This window comes from Numida meleagris, unplaced genomic scaffold (genome assembly GCF_002078875.1).
Source record: "Numida meleagris isolate 19003 breed g44 Domestic line unplaced genomic scaffold, NumMel1.0 unplaced_Scaffold218, whole genome shotgun sequence".
Classification (NCBI taxonomy): domain Eukaryota; kingdom Metazoa; phylum Chordata; class Aves; order Galliformes; family Numididae; genus Numida; species Numida meleagris.
The window spans coordinates 273,648-295,487 of NW_018363981.1; the positions used below are offsets into that span (position 1 = coordinate 273,648).

The window sequence follows — 21,840 nt, forward strand, 5'->3', positions numbered from 1 at the left end:
CCATCAGGAATCTATGATCCACATCTTACTGCTTTAAAGACGTGTTGCAAATTCTTTTCAACAAATATAGCTTTGTTATATTTTGGTACTTTTGAGTGAGTCAGTGATATAAAGTATTTGTGAACAGTAAATATCTGTCACGGGAATGGTTATTTCCTCAGAAATGCTGGAGAACAAGATTTTCAGGGCAAGGATTGTGAATGGAGAAAACATTAACATCTGTTAAATCATCATTTTGATAATACTTATCTCTGTGAATACAAGGGTAGAGAGCAATTAATTCTCCGATCTTGGAGTTGCCTGGAGATAACTGGCACAGCTCCAGAGGTTGCATTTGCTTGTTACTGGCAGTAGCCGCTGGTGGCCATTGTGGGATCTAGAAGTTGCTGGAACATGGGCATGTTCTACTGTGTAAATGCTTTTGTCATGCATCTTGCTATCAGGACAGAATGTGTGGAGGTGGCATGCAGACAACCTTGCTCACCCAGTACTTTATGAGGAGAGCTACTATGCCAAGGATGTTTCCTCAAGAGGCAACATGGATGATGCATAAGGCAATACTTGATTTTTTTGTCTTTAAATACATTTGGAAGTTTTCCATAACATAGTTAACAGTTTCTAAGTGCACACTATAAATAATAGCGTAAAGTTAGAAGCCTTCAGTACAACAGTGTAGCTTACCTCTAGTTACTGGCAGTTTGGATTTTAACTGTTAAACATTAACTTTCTTCCACCAAACATCACTGAAATCATTTACTATCTCCACAGATTTGTTACTTTATTTTCCAAGTGGCCAGCTTCCACATGGTTATCGTTGTTGTCTTTCCCATACGAGAAAAGTATATGTATTCCAGTGAGAGTCTTGTCAGTGTGATTAAAGGAAGCCAGCCTTGCTAGTACAGCAGGTAGTACATGGATGCTAGAGCCATAGGTTCTCTTATCCTGTGGGTTCCACCCACCTGATTTGGTGACTAGCAAAAGAAAATCAGTCTACTCAAATAGAGGTTAGCAGAATCTCCGAGCAATAATTACCTTGTCTGTTCCTTTACAAGCATGTAAAAAAAAAAAAAAAAAAGTTTTGTTAAGCCATTGCAGGAGATATAATCTCATTAGAGATTGGTTTTTTGAGAAGTGAAGGAAAGTAACAGCAGCTGACTATGTGATTGTATGTGCATCTTGCTCATAACAAGGGCAGCTGTGAAGAAAAGTTCATTAGTGTGCATAAAAACTAGCTGCTTACGGGGCAGCAGAGAAACAGCCTGTAACATGAGGGAAAGCACAACAAGACAGCAGAGCAGCAAGACCCCAAGCTGTAGTGAGTGAGGATCCACTCAGACACAACAGCAGTGGGCACAGAAATAAGGGAAAGAAGCTGCTTACTTTTGAAAGTCCTGTGAGGTCCTCAGATAGGCAAGGATCTCCAGAAGAGATACCCTTGCCTACAATGCCAACCCTTAAATGAGGTCTGGGAAGCGGTGGCTCCTATCTCCACCCCTTCCGGTCACTCAGGAGCACTGCTAGCACCTGAGCTCCCCTGGATTGGCCCTGCCTTCCTACCAGATGCTCAATCACAGTTTCAAACTATGACTTAGCATTTCCACTACAACTAAGATATATTTAGATTTTTTAAAGCCATTCTGTCTCTCATTCAGGGTTAAATTTCTATAAGCTGTTGCTAGCCAAATCCCACCATTATTTCTTAAATGTTTCAAACACTGAGAACAAGTTTCAAACTACAATGAAGGATATCTTTCTGGAGGTCCCTGTATACCTAAGGCCTTTTGAAGGTAAACAGCTTCTTTCCCTTGTTTCTGTGCTTACTGCTGTTGTGTTTGAGTGAATCCTTGTTTGCTGTAGCTTGGGATCTTGCTGTACTGCTGTCATTATTGTGCTTTCTATTGCGTTATACAGGCTTTCTCAGTGAGTTTGGTAGAGATTGTTAAGGAGCTTTGCAAGAAGGAAATCTTTCTAGTTCTTAGTTCTCTGTCAGTTGCTGGAGGAACTCTTTCAGGCAGCCAAATCCTTTCATCGTAAATTCATTATTTCCAGGATTTCAGTCTTTACGTAGTGTTTTAAGCCTCTGCTACCAGTTTTGGGCCCCTCACTGCAAAAAAGACATTGAGGCCCTGGAGCGTGTTCAGAGGAGGGCGACGAAGCTGGTGAGGGGTCTGGAGCACAGGCCTTATGAGGAGCGGCTGAGGGAGCTGGGATTGTTCAGTCTGGAGAAGAGGAGGCTCAGGGGAGACCTCATCGCTCTCTATAACCTGAAGGGAGGTTGTAGTGAGCTTGGGATCGGCCTCTTCTCTCTTATAACTAGTGGCAGGATGAGGGGGAATGGCTTCAAGTTGCGCCAGGGGAGATTTAGGCTGGACATTAGGAAATTCTACTTTTCTGAAAGAGTGGTCAGGCGCTGGAGTGGGCTGCCCAGGGAGGTGGTTGAGTCACCGTCCCTGAAGGTGTTCAAGAAACGTTTAGATATAGTGTTGAGAGACATAGTTTAGTGGGGTTGTTGGTGGTAGGTGGATGGTTGGACTAGGTGATCTTATAGGTCTTTTCCAACCTAGCTCATTCTATGATTCTATGATTCTATGATTCTACCCTAGACTGTATGATTAGGATTATGTACTCCTCCTTGCTTCACCCAGTTCGACTAGCTGTTACTGGATTTGGCACATCAGTATCTACTTCTCTTCCACTAAATTATTTTCCATACTCCATTTTTTTCTGTAAAACCATTACTTTTTTCCCAAATAATATTTTCCTCAACATTTCCCCTGCTGAAAAATAAGCAAAATATCTTAGAAGAATCTACTCAGCATTTATCAGCTCTGTACTTTGCTTACTGGTGTACTTTCCTTTCACTCATTGTTTCTTTTCTACATCCTTCCATACAACTTTGTGCCTTTTATTTTTAAGAGAGCTTTCTGCAGATAGAGAAACTAAATAATCTGATTTCTTCCTTTTGATGTGCTAAAACTTCCTTCAGTTTCATCCTTTTCTTTAATTTTATTTTCCTTGATAAATCTTTTTCAACTTTTTTTCTGCTGTAAATGTATGAAAGAGGTTTCTTCAGGTGTGTTTCTAAATCTTCAAATGCTTAGAAACATATCTGAAGAAACCTCTTTCATAAAATGTGCATTCAGATCTTTATCCAGTATATAGATAAGAGAAAATGTACTTCAAACCATGGAGCATCCACTGTGTATCTGCACAAGTAGTTTTAATGCTTAATACTGTAGGTTAGAGTTTTTTTGAATCCTTGCCCTTCCTTTCTTTGTGCATATATAAACTCCTGTGCTCTAACTTCAGTCTAAATCTTCTGCAAAAAAATAAAAACAGGTGAATGACAATAGCTTGCTCAATGAGGAATAAAAATTAATATTGCGAAAGGGAAGTGGAGATCTTTTGACCCTTGGTCTCCTGCATAAAATGAAGTTGGATCAGCAGAGACTTTTGTCATAGAAACTTGCAGTTCCCTGGATGAGGGATGGAGGAATGAACAACTCACCACTGGTAGTGACAGGTAACAGTTAAAGCAAAGCTTCAGAGGGACACAGAGTTCTTTGTAAATGTTGGAGGATATGGTATGCATTTTTCAGAAACATTTCAGAAGGAAGAAGGACTTGAAAATGCTTGTTTGATAGGACAAATCCAAGGTGAATCCTGAGCAAATGGTAAATATCAGGTTTATAGAACATGGCCACCTTTGCTGGGAAGCCAGTTCTTGTTGTAACTCTTAATGGAGTGCTACCATTCAAAAAAGAAATGACTTGTATTGAGTAGAGAAGAGATCTGCTCTTCCACTGCATTAAATTCTGCCTTTGCAGAAGAATGTGTCAGGAAATCCTTTTAGCTTGCCTGGAGAGAAATGGAGGAATTGTCTTGGGCCACATATGTAGGTCACTCTGAAAGTAATACCTCCTATTTGTTTTCATGTAAACTACAACTGATACAAAAAGGATTATAATATTATTTGACATAGCACACTGACAGCTGTGAAACACTGTTTTTCTGCATAGTCAGCATCATTAGTTACGCACTTTCATCAGTGATGAACAAGAGCCTGCTTGCTGCACTTGTAAAAATCTGTACCAGCAGAAGTGACCCACTGTTTCATATCTGGTATGATGGTGTTGTTGCTAGGAAAATGTTGCCCACGTCAATCTTTCATCAGCCCAAACAGATGGAAGTCAAAAAGTCAAAAATCAGGTGGTTGTGGTGGGGTAGTGCAGCCAAGATTAATAATGTGTTCCTTGGTCTTCAAACCAGTATGGGACTTGACATTATTATGTTGCAAGAGAAAGATTATTGTTTTTGCTGGCCTCACTCTGGAAGTTCAAGCCTTCAACTTAGTCTGCGTTGCAATGTAGAGTAGTCAGAGCTGATGTTTTGTCTGGGTTCCAGGAAGTCCAGAAGGATCATCCCTTTCCTATCCCAAAAGACAGTGCACATCACTGAGGGCTGCATCTTGGACTTTTGACTCCAGCTTGTAGTGGTGACACTACATCTCTTCACTGGTAATGATGTGATAAGGAAGCTGTCACTGCCCACCTCATTGATAGAATAGAGTCATAGAATTGCTCAGGTTGGAAAAGACCCTCAAGATCATCAAGTCCCACCACAACCTAACCATACTGCCGTAATTCTAACAACCCACTGCTAAGTCATATTCCTGACCACCACATCCAAATGGTTTTTAAACACATTCAGGGATGGTGACTCAACCACCTCCCTGGGGAGCCTGTTCCAGTGCTTAACAACCCTCTCAGTAAAGAAGTTTTTCCTGATATCCAACTTAAACCTCCCCTGGTGCAACTTGAGGCCATTTCCCCTTGTCCTGTCACCTGTCACCACTGAGAAGAGACCAGTCCTGCTCTCACTGCGTTTGAAGAGAGCAATGAGGTCTCCCCTCAGCCTCCTCTTCCCCAGACTAAACAGCCCCAGTTCCTTTAGTCTCTCCTTGTAGGGCATATTCTCCAAGCCCTTCACCAGCCTTGTTGCCCTTCTTTGGACCTGCTCTAGCATCTCAGTGTCCTTTCTTCTGTATTGAGATGGCCAAAACTGAACGCAGTACTCAAGGTGCGGCCTCACCAGTGCCGAGTACAGGGGCAGGATGACTTCCCTAGTCCTGCTCACCACACCATTCCTGATACAAGCCAGAATGCCATTGGCCTTCTTGGCCACCTGGGCATACTGCTGGCTCATATTCAGCTGACTGTCCATCAGCACACCAAGGTCCCTTTCCGTCAGGCAGCTTTCCAGCCACTTCTCCCCAAGCCTGTAGGGTTTCCTGGGGTTGTTGTGACCACAGTGCTGGACTTGATGCTTGGCCCTATTGAAACTCATACAGTTTGCCTCAGCCCATCGATCCAGTCTGGCCAGGTCCCTCTGTAGAGCCTTTCTACCCTCTGGCAGATCAACACTCCCTCCCAGCTTGGTGTCGTCCATGAACTTACTGAAGGTGCATTCAGTCCCCTCATCAAGATCATTGATAAAGATGTTAAACAGGAATGGCCCCAGTACTGAGCCCTGAGGGACACCACTCGTGACTGGCTGCTGACTGGATTTAACTCCATTGACCACAACTGTCTGGGCCCAGCCATCCAGGCAGTGTTTCACCCAGCAGAGCATATGCCCATCCAAACCATGGGCAGCCAGCTTCTCCATGAGGATTTTGAGGAGAGTGTCAAAGGCTTTACTGAAGTCCAGGTAGACAACATCAGCAGCCTTACCTTCATCTACTGAGCGGGTCACCTTGTCATAGAACGATATCTAGTTTGTCAAGCAGGATCTACCATTCAGGAACCCATGCTGACTGGGCCTGATCCCCTGGTTGACCTTTAACTGATCCATGATGGCTCCTGAGATTATCCGTTCTATAACCTTCCTTGGCACTGATGTGAGGCTGGTAGGTCTGTAGCTACGGAGATCATCTTTCTGGCCCTTCTTGAAGATGAGCATCACATTTGCCAGCCTCCAGTCCACTGGGACATCTCTGGTTAGCCAGGACTGTTGAAGGATGATGGAGAGTGGCTTGGCAACCACATCTGCCAACTCCCTCAGCACTCAGGTGCATTCCATTTGGCCCCATGGACTTGTGAGTGTCCATCTTTTGAAGCAGGTCTAAAACCATTTCCTCATGGATTATGCAGGGCCTATTCTGTTCCCCATCACTGTCTTCCAGTGCAAGGGGCTGTGTGCCCAGGGAGCAGCTAGTCTTACTATTAAAGAGTGAGGCAAGGAAGGCATTAAGTACCTCAGCCTTATCCTGATCCTTGGTCGCTGTGTTCCCCTCTGTGTCCAGCAAGGGATGGAGGTTCTCCCTAGCCCTCCTCTTACTGTTAATGTATTTATAGAAATATTCATTGTTGCCCTTCACCTTAGTGGACATATTGGTATAGTTCATCCTGACAAACTTGCACACAGTCTTCTTGCTGTTCTTGTGTGAACATTTGTGGGAGCCACCTGCTGTAAACTTGCAGTGTTCCAACATTGCCACCATAATTTCTAATACATTGAAGCTGATATTCAGGTACTTACACAGTTTCTTGGTCATAATCCACTGGTCCATGTGGATGAGTTGACTTTCATTTTGTGGTGTGGGAGCGGTGCATGGCCACCTGGAACATGGTTTGTCTTTCATGTTGCTGTCATCACTGCTGAAGCATACCACCCATCATATCAGTGTGCTGACTTCCTACTTATGGAGACTGTTTGGTTTCCATAATCACTCAGCAAGTGTTGGTGAATGTCAATGAGTGCCATTTATTCCATGTGGAGGAATTCAGTTGCACAGCTTTGCTTCATACTCATTTCTATGTCAGATGCCGTTTTGTCAGACTTCTCCTCTGCTGCCATCTGTTGCGTGAAAACAAAATTTAATGGAATGTTGGGGGAGTGCCCAACCTCTACTCCCATACCACCAACACCCGCCTCTGACATTCTAAGCATAATAAAATAGGAGGCATTACTTTCAGAGCAGTCTTCATAAATTATGTAGTTAATGCTTATAAATAACAAAACTTTTTTATTTTTTAATATTTTTAACTAAAACATTAAAAAAAGAGAGCAACTAAACTATAAAACTAATGGGATATTTGACCTTGCTTTTGTGAGACCATACTTGCCCAGTGTATTAACATGCATAAAATAATTTGCCATAATTTAAGTTTGATTTTGAATTCTGTAATTGTTTGAAATATAGCACAGAGCAGTTGATTTTCTCCTTGCAGAGATGGACATTTAAATGGCTTATATGAACATGCAAATCCACCAAAAATGCTAAATCTGTGAGCCATTTGTCATCTCCAAGTTCTGTCACAAATTTCCCTTTGATTCTATAAGGCACTTGATTTTATTTTGCAAATCCTAAAGTCTTCTTTGCATTTTACCCCGACTTAGCCACGTTACTTAGGAAAAGTAAACGATGTCCCAATAACTGGCACCCTTACTTTTCAGGAACTCCGGGGACTGGCAATGATTCAGTCCCTTGGACCGTATGAAATGCACAGCTTTGTGATGATTTGCGTGACTCCATCCATTTTTAAAGCTATTGTGCATAGATTTTCATGGTGTATGGTGCAGTGATGTTATATCAATCGTGAGTTGCCACCAGCAATTGCATCATCTTCTACTGATTGTCTAAGTACCTCTTTTTTTACCAGCCGTTGCCAGGGCACCATCAGTAGCTGTGGCGGTATGTTGACAAAGAAAACTGCTTTTGATGTAGTTGTTACTGCTTCGTGCAAATCAAGAAATTTAGTTGTGCCTTTTAATGGCACCAAAGAAACCACTTCTTTAGTGACATTCTACTTGTTATCAATACCTCTAATAGAAATGGCAAGTTGAGCCATATCTGTAGCATCGCCAGAGCACAAAATTTGAAACTGGCAGTTTTCTCTCTAAGTTTCTTTCAGCAGAATGACTTTCCTGTTTCTTCAGTTTGCCTGGCAATAGTCTGGTGAGACAAAATGATTTTAGAAAAATCTCTTTGTTCTTTTTAACAGGATGAGTGGCATCTGCAGTGCTTTCCACGTGTTGCTTACTATACTCATCATCAGCAAACAGCTGATTTTCTTGCAATCAGATTTGCTACCACATAACCAGCTTTTATAATAGTGTCCGTTTGAGTTGTAATTTATTTTAAAAAAATTGTTGAGGTGACAGGCTTCTTTCAGTTCCACCGTTTTGTCTTTACAAAACATTCCTCGATACGCTTCAAATTTGGCAGCACGGTTTGCATATAAAGTCTCCTCAAACCGTAATCTTTGAAAACGGGTGCCATTTCCTTACAAGTTAAGCACAGTGCCATATTATTTGTCTCAGCAAAAAAGTACTCACCTGTCCATCTTTCACTGAACACTTTTCCTTCACCCATGATTTTTCTTTTTTTTTTTGAGTCCTGTTTTCTTTTGAGACATTAGGTAGGTTAAAATATTGGTAATCACTGAGTTTTACTCATCAAGCGGCACAAGCACATGTAATGTAATGCACACAGGTTTCATTGCGACTGAACGTGCGTGGCAGGCACAAGAGGTGGAGTTAGCAATGCACTGCACCCTCCCCTTGTCCTGGTTTTGTCTGAGATAGTGCCAATTGCACACCAGTGGTTTGGCTGTTGCTGAGTGATGGGTGTGTGTCTGGGGCCAGGCTAGGCTGCTTGGCAGGGAAGAGCTGCTGCCGTGATGACACTGCAGCAGGGAGTGGGTCTCGTGACGAGCAGTTCTGGACTGCAGAACAGTTCTGGACATACCTGCATTACAGCATTCCTTGTGGTCTTTCTGAAAGATCTGACTGAATTCATGTTGATAGCATCCAAGCAGGATAACTGAGTCCTATCATATTTGGACCTTTAAGCTGTGGAGTAGTAAATGTATTAGTAAATGATAGACTCTACAGACATGCATTAAGTGTGATTGTGAAGTGAAGGGTATTTTTCTCTGCTAAGATGCGGCTTATCAAAGTCCAGTAGAGAGACACGATCAGATTTTTGAGTTGAATATCTGCTTGCAACTCAATACATTCAACTTGAAAATTCGTAATTTTGTTGAATGAGAATGGAATCTCAAGTATACAAAAAAGTAAATAATTCTTTCTTTTTGAAACCTGTTCTCAAATTCCTTTATCAAAAAAGAAAGTAAGGCTGCCAATGTATCAAAATCCGTGAAATTAATCGTACTGCACTGCATCCTGTGCCTTGTTTTTAGCCCAGATAGAGTTAATAGCACATCGCTATTTTATCACTGTGGAGTGAGGGTTGTGTGCTGGGGTCAGGCTGGGCTGCCGGGCTGTCCCCATGACGGTGGTGAGGCAGGGGCCTGACTGCATTTCTAGCTGTGCCGGGCTGCAGGTTGGACATATCTGGTGTATACTGAGAAGACCTGCAGCAAGAAGCACCAGTAATATGCAGCAAATATGCTGAAGGAGTTCATACTGTATAGACAAGAAAGAAACTATAAGATTACACAGTAAAGGGTTAACAGCTGACTGGTGAGTGTGGACTCTATCAGACAATAAAGAGGGCATAGCTCAAATAATCACAAGCTTGTTTTTAATTGAAATATAAACAAAGCTACTTTCATGGGAAATGCCTTTCAGATACACTTGTTTCTAGCTGGGGAACAGATGTACAGAGTTTGTGTTTGTTTTGCAGATTACATACCAGGCTGCTTGTGGCTTTCTGCTCTTAATCTTGTGCATGTGTAAAAAAAAATTGGCTATGAAAAAAAATGCTGTGTTAGTCAGCATCACAGTGGTCCTTCCATTTTGCAGCTTCCATGCTGTAAAGATAATAGCAACAATCCATGGCCTGAGACAAGGATGATTCAAGTCTTAGTTTATTTCTTCAAGCAAGTGCTGTTAGTGGTGGGAGGAGAGTGCTTTACTATGTATGAATGCTTTAGATTAAGTCTTGTTCACATACCTAAGATTGCATATCAATGGGAGAAGATTTTAAATTATTTTGTAAGAAGCTCCCCTCTTCTTCGTGCCCTCAGATTTTTTGTAACTGAAGTCCAGTGACTCCCCAGCATAGTCTGATACCAAGCAACAGGCATAGAGGCATGGACAAAAATAAGCAAATGTAGTTAAGCCTTTGATTGTAGATCCCATGCCTGAAGGGAATGCATTAGCCTCTCCTGTTTTGTAGCAGAGTCATCTCAACCTGTTGTATAGTTGGGAGGCATCTGTCTACAGGTTCACATGCAGAGATGAGATGCCTGTTACACTGAAGATGTGTTTTCTTACAGATGCAGCTCTCAATAGGTCCATCTGCATTTAGCCCACAGAAGGTTGCATTCCTGGGGAAGCTCAGGTGGTCATCAGATATACAACATTACTTTGACCAACCCACATAGAATCATAGAATCATAGAATGGCCTGGGTTGAAAAGGACCTCAAAGGTCATCGAGTCTCAACTCCCCTGCCAAGTGCAGGGTCGCCAACCACTAGACCAGGCTGCCCAGAGCCACGTCCAGTCTGGGCTTGAATGCCTCCAGGGACAGGGCGTCCACAACCTCCTTGGGCAACCTGTTCCAGTGCGTCACCACCCTCTGTGTGAAAAACTTCCTTCTAATATCTACCAACTTAAGCTGAGACCCCTGTCTCAGCTTAAAACCATTCCCCCTTGTCCTATCGCTATCTACCCTCACAAACAATCGATCCCCCTCCTGTTTATGTGCTCCCTTCAAGTATTGGAAGGCCATAATGAGGTCTCCCCGGAGCCTTCTCTTCTCCAAGCTAAACAAGCCCAGTTCCCTCAACCTTTCCGCATAGGAGAGGTGCTCCAGCCCTCTGATCATCTTGGTCGCCCTCCTCTGAACTCTTTCAACTGAGCATTTTTTTTCTCAGATAATAGTTATAATAAAGTAGTAATACTTTCATAGAATCATAGAATTAGCTAGGTTGGAAAGACCTACAAGATCATCCAGTCCAACCATCCACCTACCACCAATAACCCCACTAAACCATGTCTCTCAACTATATTAGCTATATCTAAATGTTTCTTGAACACCTCCAGGGACGGTGACTCAACCACCTCCCTGGGCAGCCCGTTCCAGTGCCTGACCACTCTTTCAGAAAAGCAGAATTTCCTAATGACCAGCCTAAATCTCCCCTGGCGCAGCTTAAGGCCATTTCCCCTCGTCCTGTCACTAGTTACAAGAGAGAAGAGGCTGACTCCCAGCTCACTACAACTTCCCTTCAGGTAGTTATAGAGAGCCTCCTCTTCTCCAGACTGAACAATCCCAGCTCCCTCAGCCGCTCCTCATAAAGGCCTGTGCTCCAGACCCCTCACCAGCTTCGTCGCCCTCCTCTGAACATGCTTCAGGGCCTCAATGTCTTTCTTGCAGTGAGGGGCCCAAAACTGGACACAGTACTCAAGGTGCGGCCTCACCAGGGCTGAGTACAAAGGGACAATGACTTCCCTACTCCTCCTGGCAACACTATTTCTGATACAAGCCAGGATGCCATTGGCCTTCTTGGCCACCTGGGCACACTGCTGGCTCATGGTCAGCCAAGCATCGACCATCACCCCCAGGTCCATTTCCTCCACACAACCTTCCAGCCACTCTGCCCCAAGCCTGTAGCGTTGCCTGGGGTTGTTGTGGCCAAAGTGCAGGACCCGGCACTTGGTCTTGTGAACCTCATCCCATTGGCTTCAGCCCTGCGATCCAGCCTGTCCAGATCTCTCTGTAGGGCCTCGCTACCCCCAGGCAGATTGACACTTCCTGCCAGCTTGGTGTCGTCTGCAAACTTACTGAGGGTGCTGTCAATGCCTTCCTCCAGGTCATCAATAAAAACATTGAAAATATTGATATTGAATACTTTGTCTTATATTGAAATAATTGTTCATGGCTTAACATCAATCTTTATAATACTTGGGAGTGCCACTGATTTCAGTAGGAATACGGCCGAAGACTGTGTTTGCATCAGTATGAAATATACAATATATACACAATATGTCCAGTGTATATATACAGTATATACAATATATCTGAACTATTACAGATTCAGATTTTCTTAGTTCTTACCCACTGCACCCATTTCTGTTGGATTTCCTTTGAAGTTCACATTAACGGCTGGCACGGATTTAGTTAAAATAATGGGTATAGTTAAAAGATATTTTGGTAGTTTTTTAATGCTTTCCTCATCTATTTAAGTGGTTGCTCTGTACAGTATGTGTGCTATGTGAGGAATTCAAATTGTTTTCATTCAAATGACTGATTGGCAGGTTTTCTTATCTCAGGCATTTCTTCTAAGTACCTTGCATCCTACCTACTCAAATAAGAACAGAGCCAGACTGTGCCATGAAACTTACTGAAAAGATTTCCTTAGACTTATTTCAGTGGAGTTCACAGAAGTGGAAAGAGTCTTCCTTCTTTTTACACTATTAGTAGGATTTTTTTGTGGAAAAGGAGTAGTAAAATGACCTTAACTCTTAGTAGGGATGGAGTTTTTCTGTAGCTTTCTTTTTTTTGTTGTTGTTTTGTTTTGTTTTGTGTTTGTTTTTCCTGTCTCAATCTTTTAAAATGTATCTAGTACTCTAGAGATAGTAGTTAAAGATTGCTTCTGTGGTCTCCTCATTGATTCCAGCCTTGCAAATGTTTAGGTGATTAGAGCTGTTTAGATATATGAAATGATTCAGATGCTTAAGCTTACACAGTACCATGTTCTCTGTAGTAGAAAATAGTGGCATATGTGAACAGATTTTGAATCACTTTAGTGTATACCAGAATAATTAAATGACGAACTCATTAGACTGTGACTAGTTATAATGAAGCACCTGTAAAGAAAAGAAAAAAACAATTCCTTTATACAGTTCTTCGTTAATAAGGAACTGAGGAAATAGTCCTGAGCAGATGAAGTTCCTAAGCCAGTATCCATTGTGTTTGGAAAGTTGTGGCAGTCTGGTGAAGTTCCCAGTGACTGGTAAATGGAGAAACATAACCCACAATTTTTGAAAAATTAAAGAGGAACAGTAGGCCAATTAGTCTCACCTCTGTGTGCAGCGAGATCATTGAGCACATCCTCCTGGAGACTATGCTAAGGCACATGGAAAACAGGTGATTGGTGACAGCCAGCATGGCTTCACCAAGGGCAAATTGTGCCTGAGAGGTACCTTCTAGGGTGGTGTTACAGCATTGGTGGATAAGGAGAGTGCAACTGACATCACCTACCTGAACTTGTGCAAGGCATTTGACACTGTCCTGCACATCATCCTTGAGTCTAAAATGGAAAGACATGGATTTGATAGGTGGACTGGTCAGTAGATAAGGAGCTGACTGGATGGTCTCACTCAAAGATTTGTGTTCACAGGCTCAATGTCCAGGTGGGAACTGGTGATGAATGGTGTCCCTCAGAGGTCAATATTAGGACTGGCACTATTTAATGTCTTTGTCAGTGACATGGGGACTGGGAAGGTGATGCACCCTCAGCAAGTTTGCTGACAACACCAAGCTGAGTTGTGTGTTCAACGTGATAGGGGGAAGGGAGGCACCATCCAGAGGGACCTTGACACACTTAGAGATGGGTCCATGTGAACCTCATATAATTCAACAAGGCCAATTGAAAGGTCCTGCAACTGGGTGAGGGCAATCCCAAGTATGAATACAGACTGGGTAATAAGAAGATTGAGAGCAGCCCTGTGGAGAAGTACTTGAGGGTGTTGGTGGGTGAAAAGCTGAATAAGAGCATGCAGCCCAGAAAGCCAAGAGTATACTGGGATGTATCCAAAGAAGTGTACGTAGCATGTCAAGAGAGATGATTCTCCTCCTCTGCTCCACTCTTGATGAGAGCCTGCCTGGAGTACTGCATTCAGCTCTGTGACCCCTAGCATAAGAAAGACATGGACTTGTTAGGCTGAGTCCAAAGGAGGACCATGAAGATGATCAGCAAACTGTAACACCTTTCATACAAAGACAGACTGAAAAAGTTGGTGTTATTTAGCCTAGAGAAGGCTATGAGAAGACCTTCTAGTGGACTTCCACTACCTAAAGGGGATCAAGGGAACAATGGGTAATGGTTTCAAACTAAAAGAGGGTAGTTTTAGATTAGACGTTAAGAAGAGATTCTTTGCTATGAGAGTGGTGAGGCTCTGGAACAAGTTGCCCAGATAAGCTGTGGATGCCCCATCCCAGGTAGTGTTCAAGACTAGACTGAATGAAGTTCTGGGCAACCTGACCTAGTGGCTGGCAATCCTGCCCACAGCAGGAGGCTTGGAAATAAATGATTTTTAAGCTCCCTGTGTCATCCCAAACCATTCTAGGATTCTAGTTATAGCATCCACATAATTTCTCATACATTTGCATCAATTTTAACTATATTCTGCAGCATCTATGACCAGTAAAAATAAGTACAATGTTGTTCAGATTTGAATAAATTTAGAAACTAATCATTCTGATGCTATTTGCGAGCTACTAGAAAAATAGTATCCTGAGAAAAAGGAAGGCAGACATGACTGCCAGGAGGCCTCCATGGATCAACAAGGAGCTCCTGGACTTAATACAGCACAAAAAGAAAGTCTATAGCGAGTGGAAGCAGGAACAGGTTACCTGAGAGGACTACAAAGAAGTTGTCCGAGCAGCCAGGGATCAGGTTAGGAAAGCTAAACCGTAGACAGAATTAAATCTAGCCAGGGACATAAAAGGAAATAAGAAGAAATTCTACAGGTATATCAGTGATAAAAAGAAGGTCAGGGAGGATGTGGGCCCTCTGGAAGGAATCTGGAGACCTGGTCACGAGAGATACAGAGAAGGCTGAGGTGCTCAATGACTTCTTTACCTCAGTCTTCACCATCAAGGGCTCTAGCCACACTGCCCAAGTTGCAGATGGCAATGGTAAGAACTTGGAGACGGAAGATCTGCCTGCTGTAAGTGAAGATCAGGTTTGAGACCTTCTAAAGAACCTGAAGGTGCAGAAATCCATGGACCCAGTGAGATCTATCCATGGGTTCTGAGGGAACTGGCGGATGAATTTGCCAAGCCACTATCCATCATATTTGAAAGGTCATGGCAGTCTGGTGAAGTTCCCACTGACTGGAAAAGGGGAAACATAGACCCCATTTTGAAGAAGGGAAAGAAGGAAGATCCAGGAAACTACAGGCCACTCAGTCTCACCTCTGTGCCTGGCAAGATCATGGAGCAGATCTTCCTGAAGGCTCTATTAAGGCACAAGGAAAATAAAGATGAGGTGATTGGTGGTAAGCAACATGGCTTCACCAAGGGCAGGTCATGCCTGACAAACTTGGTGGCCTTTTCTGATGGAGTTACAGTGTCAGTGGATAAAGGAAGAGCAACTGATGTCATCTCCCTGGTCTTGTGCAAAGCATTTGACACTGTCCTGCATGAAATCCTGGTCGCCAAATTGGAGAAAAATGGATTTGATGGATGGACCACGTGCTGGATAAGGAATTGGCTGGATGGTCGCACTCAGAGAGTTGTGGTCAATGGGTCAATGTCCAGTTGGAGACCAGTGATGAGTGGTGTTCCTCAGGGATCAGTGCTGGGTCTGGTGTTATTTAACATCTTTGTAGGTGACATGGACAGTGGGATCAAGTGCACCCTCTGCTAGTTTACAGATGATACCTAGCTGAGTGGTGCAGTTGACACACTAGAGGGAAGGGATGCTATCCAGAGGAACCTGGACAGGATTGAGAAGTGGGCCCATGCCAACCTCATGAAGTTCAACAAGGCCAAGTACAAGGTCCTGCATCTGTGTCGGGGCAATCCCAAGCACAGATACCGGTTGTGCTGAGAACAGCTTAAGAGCAGCCCTGAGGAGAAGGATTTGATAGTGTTAGTTGATGAAGGATTCAGCATGAGCTGGCAATGTGCACTTGTGGCCCAGAAGGCCAATCATATCCTGGGTTGCATCAAGAGAAGTGTGACCAGCCAGTTGAGGGAGGTGATTCTGCCCCTCTACTCTGCTATCATGAGACCTCCGCCTGGAGTACTGTGTGCAGTTCTGGAGCCCCCAACCCAAAAAGGACATTGAGCTGTTGGAGCACGTCTAGAGGCAGGCCACAAAGATGATCCAGAGGGCTGGAGCACCTCTCCTACAAGGACAGGCTGAGAGAGCAGGAGCTTTTCAGCTTGGAGAAGAGAAGGCTCTGGGGGGGACCTTAGAGTGGCCTTCCAGTACCTGAAGGGGGCCTACAGGAAAGCTGGGGATGGACTTCTTACAAGGGCATGTAGCTACAGGATGAGGGGAAATGGTTTTAAACTGGGAGAACATAGATTTAGACTAGGTATCAGGAAGAAATTCTTTACTGTGAGGGTGGTGAGACACTGGCACAGGTTACCTAGTGAATGGATGCCCCCTCCCTAGAGGCTTTCAAGGCCAGGCTGGATGGGGCTTTGAGCAGTCTGCTCGAGTGGGAGGTGTCCTTGCCTATAGCAGGGAGGTTGGAACTAGATAACCTTAAAAGTTCCTTCCAACCTAAACCATTCTAAGATTCATACTATGAAATAAACATGTAGTTTCTGTCTTTCTTTCTCTGTACGATGAAAACAAAGTCATAGATCTAAACGTGTATTTGCTCTGTGTTGCTCAACTGCCATTCAACCCCATCTTCTGTCCTCATGTGAGCAGGATTCTAGAGAAAAAATTACACAGAATCATAGAGGCTTGAAGAGACCTTTTGCAGTCTAGTCGCATCCCTGCTCAAGGAGATTCAGCTAATGCAGGTTGTGCAGAACTGTTGGGTCATGTTTTTACTGTTTCCAAGGATGGAGCTTCTACAACCTCTCTTGGCAACCTGTGCCAGTATTTGAACACTCTTGCAGTAAAAAACAACAACAACAACAACAACAAAAACCTGTTTTCTTATGCTTAGATGAAATTTCATTATGTATTTTTTACCCATTGCCTTTTGTCCTGTCTGTGGGCACTATTGCAAGGAGTCATCTTCTCATCTTCTTTCCCTCCCATCATATATTTAAGTATCGTGGTAAGTTTTCTCTACACTAGAAGTCTCAACTCCTTCCACTGCTCCTCCTATGAAAGGTTCTCCATTCCCAATGATATTCTAGATATCTTTGTGGTCCCCTGTAGTGGACTCTGTCCTGTATGGCCATGTCTCCTATACAGGAAAGCCCAGAAACAGGCACAGTGCTCCAGATGTGTCACCGCTGGTGCTAAGCATAGAGGAAGAAACTCCTCCCTTGACTTGTTGTCAGCACTTCCCTAATGCAGCCCAGGAAACTGTTGGTTGCCTTTGCCATGACAGTATATTGCTGACTCATGGTAAGCTTCTTGTCCACCAGGATCCCACGAGTCCTTTTGTGTAGAGTTGCTTTCCAATCCTTTGGCCTCTAGCATGTACTAGTGCCTGGGATTATTTCTTCCTGAGTGCGAGATTTTGCATTTCCTCTTGTTGATCTTAAGATTCCTCATGCTCATTTCTCCTGTTTTTGATTGGCAGCACAACCATCTGATTTATCAGTCACTTCTTTCAGTTTTCTATCTTCTGCAAACTTGCTGGGAGTGCGCTTATCTCATCATCCATGTTGTTGAATGTGTTGAACAGTATTGGCAGTACTATCAACAACCACTGCAGTACACTGCTATTAACTGGCTTCAGTCTTAGCATGGTGCAACTGATCACAAGCTTCTGGGCCCAGACATTCAGGCAGTTTTCAGTCCGCCTCACTATCCACTTATCTAACCCATACTTCTTACCAGGTGCCCTGCCCCATTCAGCAGCAGGATGAATGGGTGAGCTGAATTAACGCTTCAGTTTTTTATCACTTTGGTGTGTAAGTGAACATTGACAGTGTGTATAGTTACATAGGAAAATTGACTAGAAATATGTCTTAGTGCTGTGGACTGTGGAATGCAGAACAACTTGTCTCTGCTATTTGTTCTCCTGCTGGCTGTTTTTAGCAGTGTTGTGAAATAAAATATTAGTGCTTAAACAAGTGAAAAATGGTCCTATCAAAAGAAAAATTGTTCTATAAATCCTTCTTTCAGGCAGTACAAGGCCCATTAAGAAATGTGGGTTTTTAAATTTATCTTCTACTTTGTTTCCTTTGCTGCAGAATCTCAGAGTTACACAGAAGCCCTTAACCATCCTACAATAGTGTCTGACAAAACCATAGACACTAACCCTGCTTTGCTGAGAGCCAACATGCAGGTGGATCCTTCCTTTCAACGCTGTTTAGTGTCTTCATGTACAGCTTCAAGTAACAGTTCTATGCCAGTGGAAGAAAGGTAGGAAATGATTCTCTGATCTGAATGTTTAGTTCTCATTACTGTAGTTTCCAGCCAACGTGTTATACTTACATCTTTATTGCAGACCATTTGGCCAAGAACTTTGATTGTAACCTGTAATGATGTTGCTGCCCACCATCTGGAAATTACCACCGTCAAATATATTGCTTGTATGTCTGACATGGAACACACAGTTTTAAGGACAAATTCGGAATACCAAAATGAGTAGGGGTTTATCGCTCAATTACTTTATTATGTTCTAGCAGAAGCTCTTACTTATTTGCTGTGTTTTTAACCAACTTCTCTAATGCGTTACTGAAAAGCATTTCATGAACCTTTACATTGGAATAAGTTGTATGTGAGAGAGAGACAGCAATCTGCTCACTGCAGTACCCGTGTTTATAGGCAGTAAAATGTCAGAGGATTTGTATTTGGTGGTGAATAACTGACTCCCTTCACTGGAGTGAGAATTTTTATTATTTTAAATTTGTACTGAGGTAAACATGTGGGGCTCTGAACCAGAGCTTTAATAATAGAAATTTACAAAATAGTCCTTGTAATACTGCAATACTGTAATACTGTAAGTCTTTAATACTTTCCTTCTCTATCATTCTATAACAACATTCCTTTGTGGCTAACTATTCATATTCAGAATAATTGGTTCCTTCTTCTCAGTAAGCATTTGGAATGTTAGTGTGTCAAACTCTCATTAAAGGCTTAGAGTGTGTTGGTTTCTGTCTGTCTTCATATCTAATAGTCTTCATTTTCTTGAACTGAAAAGGAAGTTTCTTTTTGTAATTATGACTGAACCAAATATATTAGCATTTTCTGAGAAGGCAATGTGACATTTAATTATAAGTGGGGATGAGTTAAGAGCTAATAAGGCAATGTAGCTATTAACAATCTTGCATTCCTGCCATAAGCTTTATCTTGAAAGTTTTGTTCCCTTCTTTCTGAACATCTTTCCCGTCATTTTTTCATTTAATCTGCAATTAGCTACGGATGTTTCCGCCCCCATTCTCTCCTCCCCCTTCTCCACTCTCCTTCTCCACCTGCCACTCCTACCCCCCTTTTTCCATGTCTCAGCCCCTTTGTCCTTTTTATTAAATTAATGTAAGAGACACTGTATGTAAGAAGTGTTGTAGCAGTGTCAATCTTATTCCATAAATCTGTATTTGATGACAAGTTTTGGCTTAAGAAATTCTTGCCTCCTGCTGCTCTTTTTCAGCCAGCACTGTAGATCACCATATAGAGATCTCCAGAACCTCTGTGAAGCAATGTTTTGAGCAGTCTAATTGAATTAATTCATATTAAAAGTAATGTTCTCAAATAGGAGGAAAGAAGAGTGTTTTTAACAATGATTAATTTGATGGCCTGATTTACAGTGCAAACTCAGAAACTCTGTCATCACCATGGCTGGATTGAGGGTGAGATGAGACAGAAAGTAATGAACTACATTGAAGAAGTGAGTATTCAGGATTAGGCTGGAGTCCCTTGTTCCAGCTTTACCAGCAGGTCCTGCATGTTGTCAAACGTGTCAGTTATTGTCCTGAGTGAGTGCTTTCATTAATGACCAGAGGATGGACTGTATAGTGACATTTTAAGAAAATGATTTGCCTGTTTTATTTTTGTGTTCAATTTTTGTCTTTTTTTCTTTTTTCTTTTTGACAGCTCTCTTGCAACAGAACATCCTTGGCTTGAAAGCAGCCCTAAATCTTCCCAATTGTTCCAGCTTTCAACAGGAAGTAGCAGGCCAACAGGAAGTTATCACATGCCTTCTGAATTTTCAAACCCTGTGCAAGATGATTCTCTTTTGTCTTGTTTCCATACCCCAGTGCTGCAAGTTGTCACCCTGAGCAGCCTGGAGAAATCACCAGCAGAGCAACAGCAAGAACCTGCTTTCAGTAACAGTGCTCAGGCTTACCGAAGCTACAATGGGGCCAACATGGGTATTAGTTCCCCCCAAGAGGAGAAACAAGCTACTTTCATAGCCAACACTAGCATCTCTCCTAAAACCATGAGCTCATCTGTAGGAAGTGCAGAGGACAATGGCGTTTTGGCCCCAAACTTTATTGTGATGACCTCTGGACATGTTAGTGAGAACAGTGCAGTTCATCCGTGCCTTGGAGGGAACCTACATTCTCAACCACCTCTTCCAGAGAAAAAGAGGTCCTCTGAAGGGGACCGTTCCTTCATCTCCATCTCACCTGCTTCAAGTGGTTTCTCAAGCCCCCACAGTGGAAGCACAATCAGCATCCCCTTCCCAAGCGTTCTTCCAGATTTCTCAAACATTTTAAACACTTCCCCAGTGCCAGGTAGGTTCTTCATCAGAGAAATTTAAAACACTGGAACTGTATGAATTTATCTCTCAGGAGGGGTTTAAAATGGAGGAGAAAAAGCAATGGAAGGAAAATGTAGGACTTGATTTACAGTATGAGGCACTAGTTCACTGTTTTTATATGCAGTGTTCTGAAGACTATGCTGCAGAATTGTTACTGCCATCCTTATCTGTCAGCCCACCTTTGGAGTTGTGAAATCACAAACAAGCAGTATCCAGTCCAACCTCTCTTAATAATGGGTGGATTATTTCTGCATCTTTGCTAGACTTGTGCCAAGAATAGTTAAAAATAGTTATATGTATTCATTGGGCCTTACTGAGAATATAATTTTGGTATAACTTTATAAGAGTCTTCTGTATCTTACAGGTTTTGCAAAATTAAACTTTATGAGGGCTTTCAGAGTCTTAGTGTGTAGGGTATTATACATATTGGTTCTAAAACAATTCAGAGTTTCTCTTTGTTGTCTAATCATTAGATTTTAGATCAATTAATGTGATTGGAATTTGGAAAGAAAAGCAAAAATGCTTCCATATTTAGAAAATTTGTTGACTTCTTTTTCCCCTTTCATTTCACAGAAAACACAACAGATAAACAAGTGACTGTAAAATTTGTCCAGGACACATCCAAGTTTTGGTATAAACCAGATATTTCAAGAGAACAAGGTATATCAGCTGAGGTATATTCTGGGGTATACATTTACAGAAAGGCTAGCTGGTGTGTGCATCTTAAGTTTTTTTTGTGACTACCAGGTGTATAAAGTAATTGTAAGAAAAATTACAAAATATGTAAGGGCAGAAGACAGCCTCAATTTATTTTGTCCAAAGGCTGAATTTGAGAGTGAAGGGCATTCAAGTATTCCTGAGAAAATATTGAGTTATTCAGACAAATTATTATCCTAACTCAATTAACCACAAAGTAACTTAGAACTCCCTCTGGGAGCTGCTCCAAAAGTACTTTACTGAGAAGCTAGTTTCTGTTGCCTTCTCACAACAGTGGAAGTCATTTTAAGGTATGCTAAAAGAAAATGAAAGCAGAATGTACTCTTATAATGAAATCTTGTTTTATGGTAAGTTTTCATGAGCGTGTCTGACAGAGCTGTTTCGGCCTCCAGGTTTTGGAATAGCATGCATGCACAATTCAGTACCAAACAACTGCTGCTCTCAGGAATGATTTGACTACAAATGTGCTGCTCTGGCATAATTTCATGTGTGTTTCCCAGTGTTGATAGGTTGAGACATGCTAAAGAGCAGAGAGTAACTTAGTATTGGACAGTCAAAGAGCAAATACCCAGTTA

At 42.4% G+C, this 21,840-nt stretch overlaps 1 protein-coding gene across 36 annotated transcripts in view; it reads left to right on the plus strand.

Moving 5' to 3' along the window:
• Positions 1-21,840, plus strand: part of TNS3 (tensin 3) — a 290,201-nt gene that overhangs the window by 245,727 nt on the left and 22,634 nt on the right. For all 36 annotated transcript variants that reach the window (XR_002433899.1, XM_021382346.1, XM_021382352.1 and 33 more), the window contains 3 exons: positions 18,036-18,207; positions 19,879-20,522; positions 21,122-21,208. Coding sequence is in view for 35 of the 36 variants with exons in the window: in XM_021382346.1 (XP_021238021.1) it covers positions 18,036-18,207; positions 19,879-20,522; positions 21,122-21,208 (903 nt within the window). In the remaining variant the exon portion in view is untranslated. The remainder of the gene's footprint in view (positions 1-18,035; positions 18,208-19,878; positions 20,523-21,121; positions 21,209-21,840) is intronic.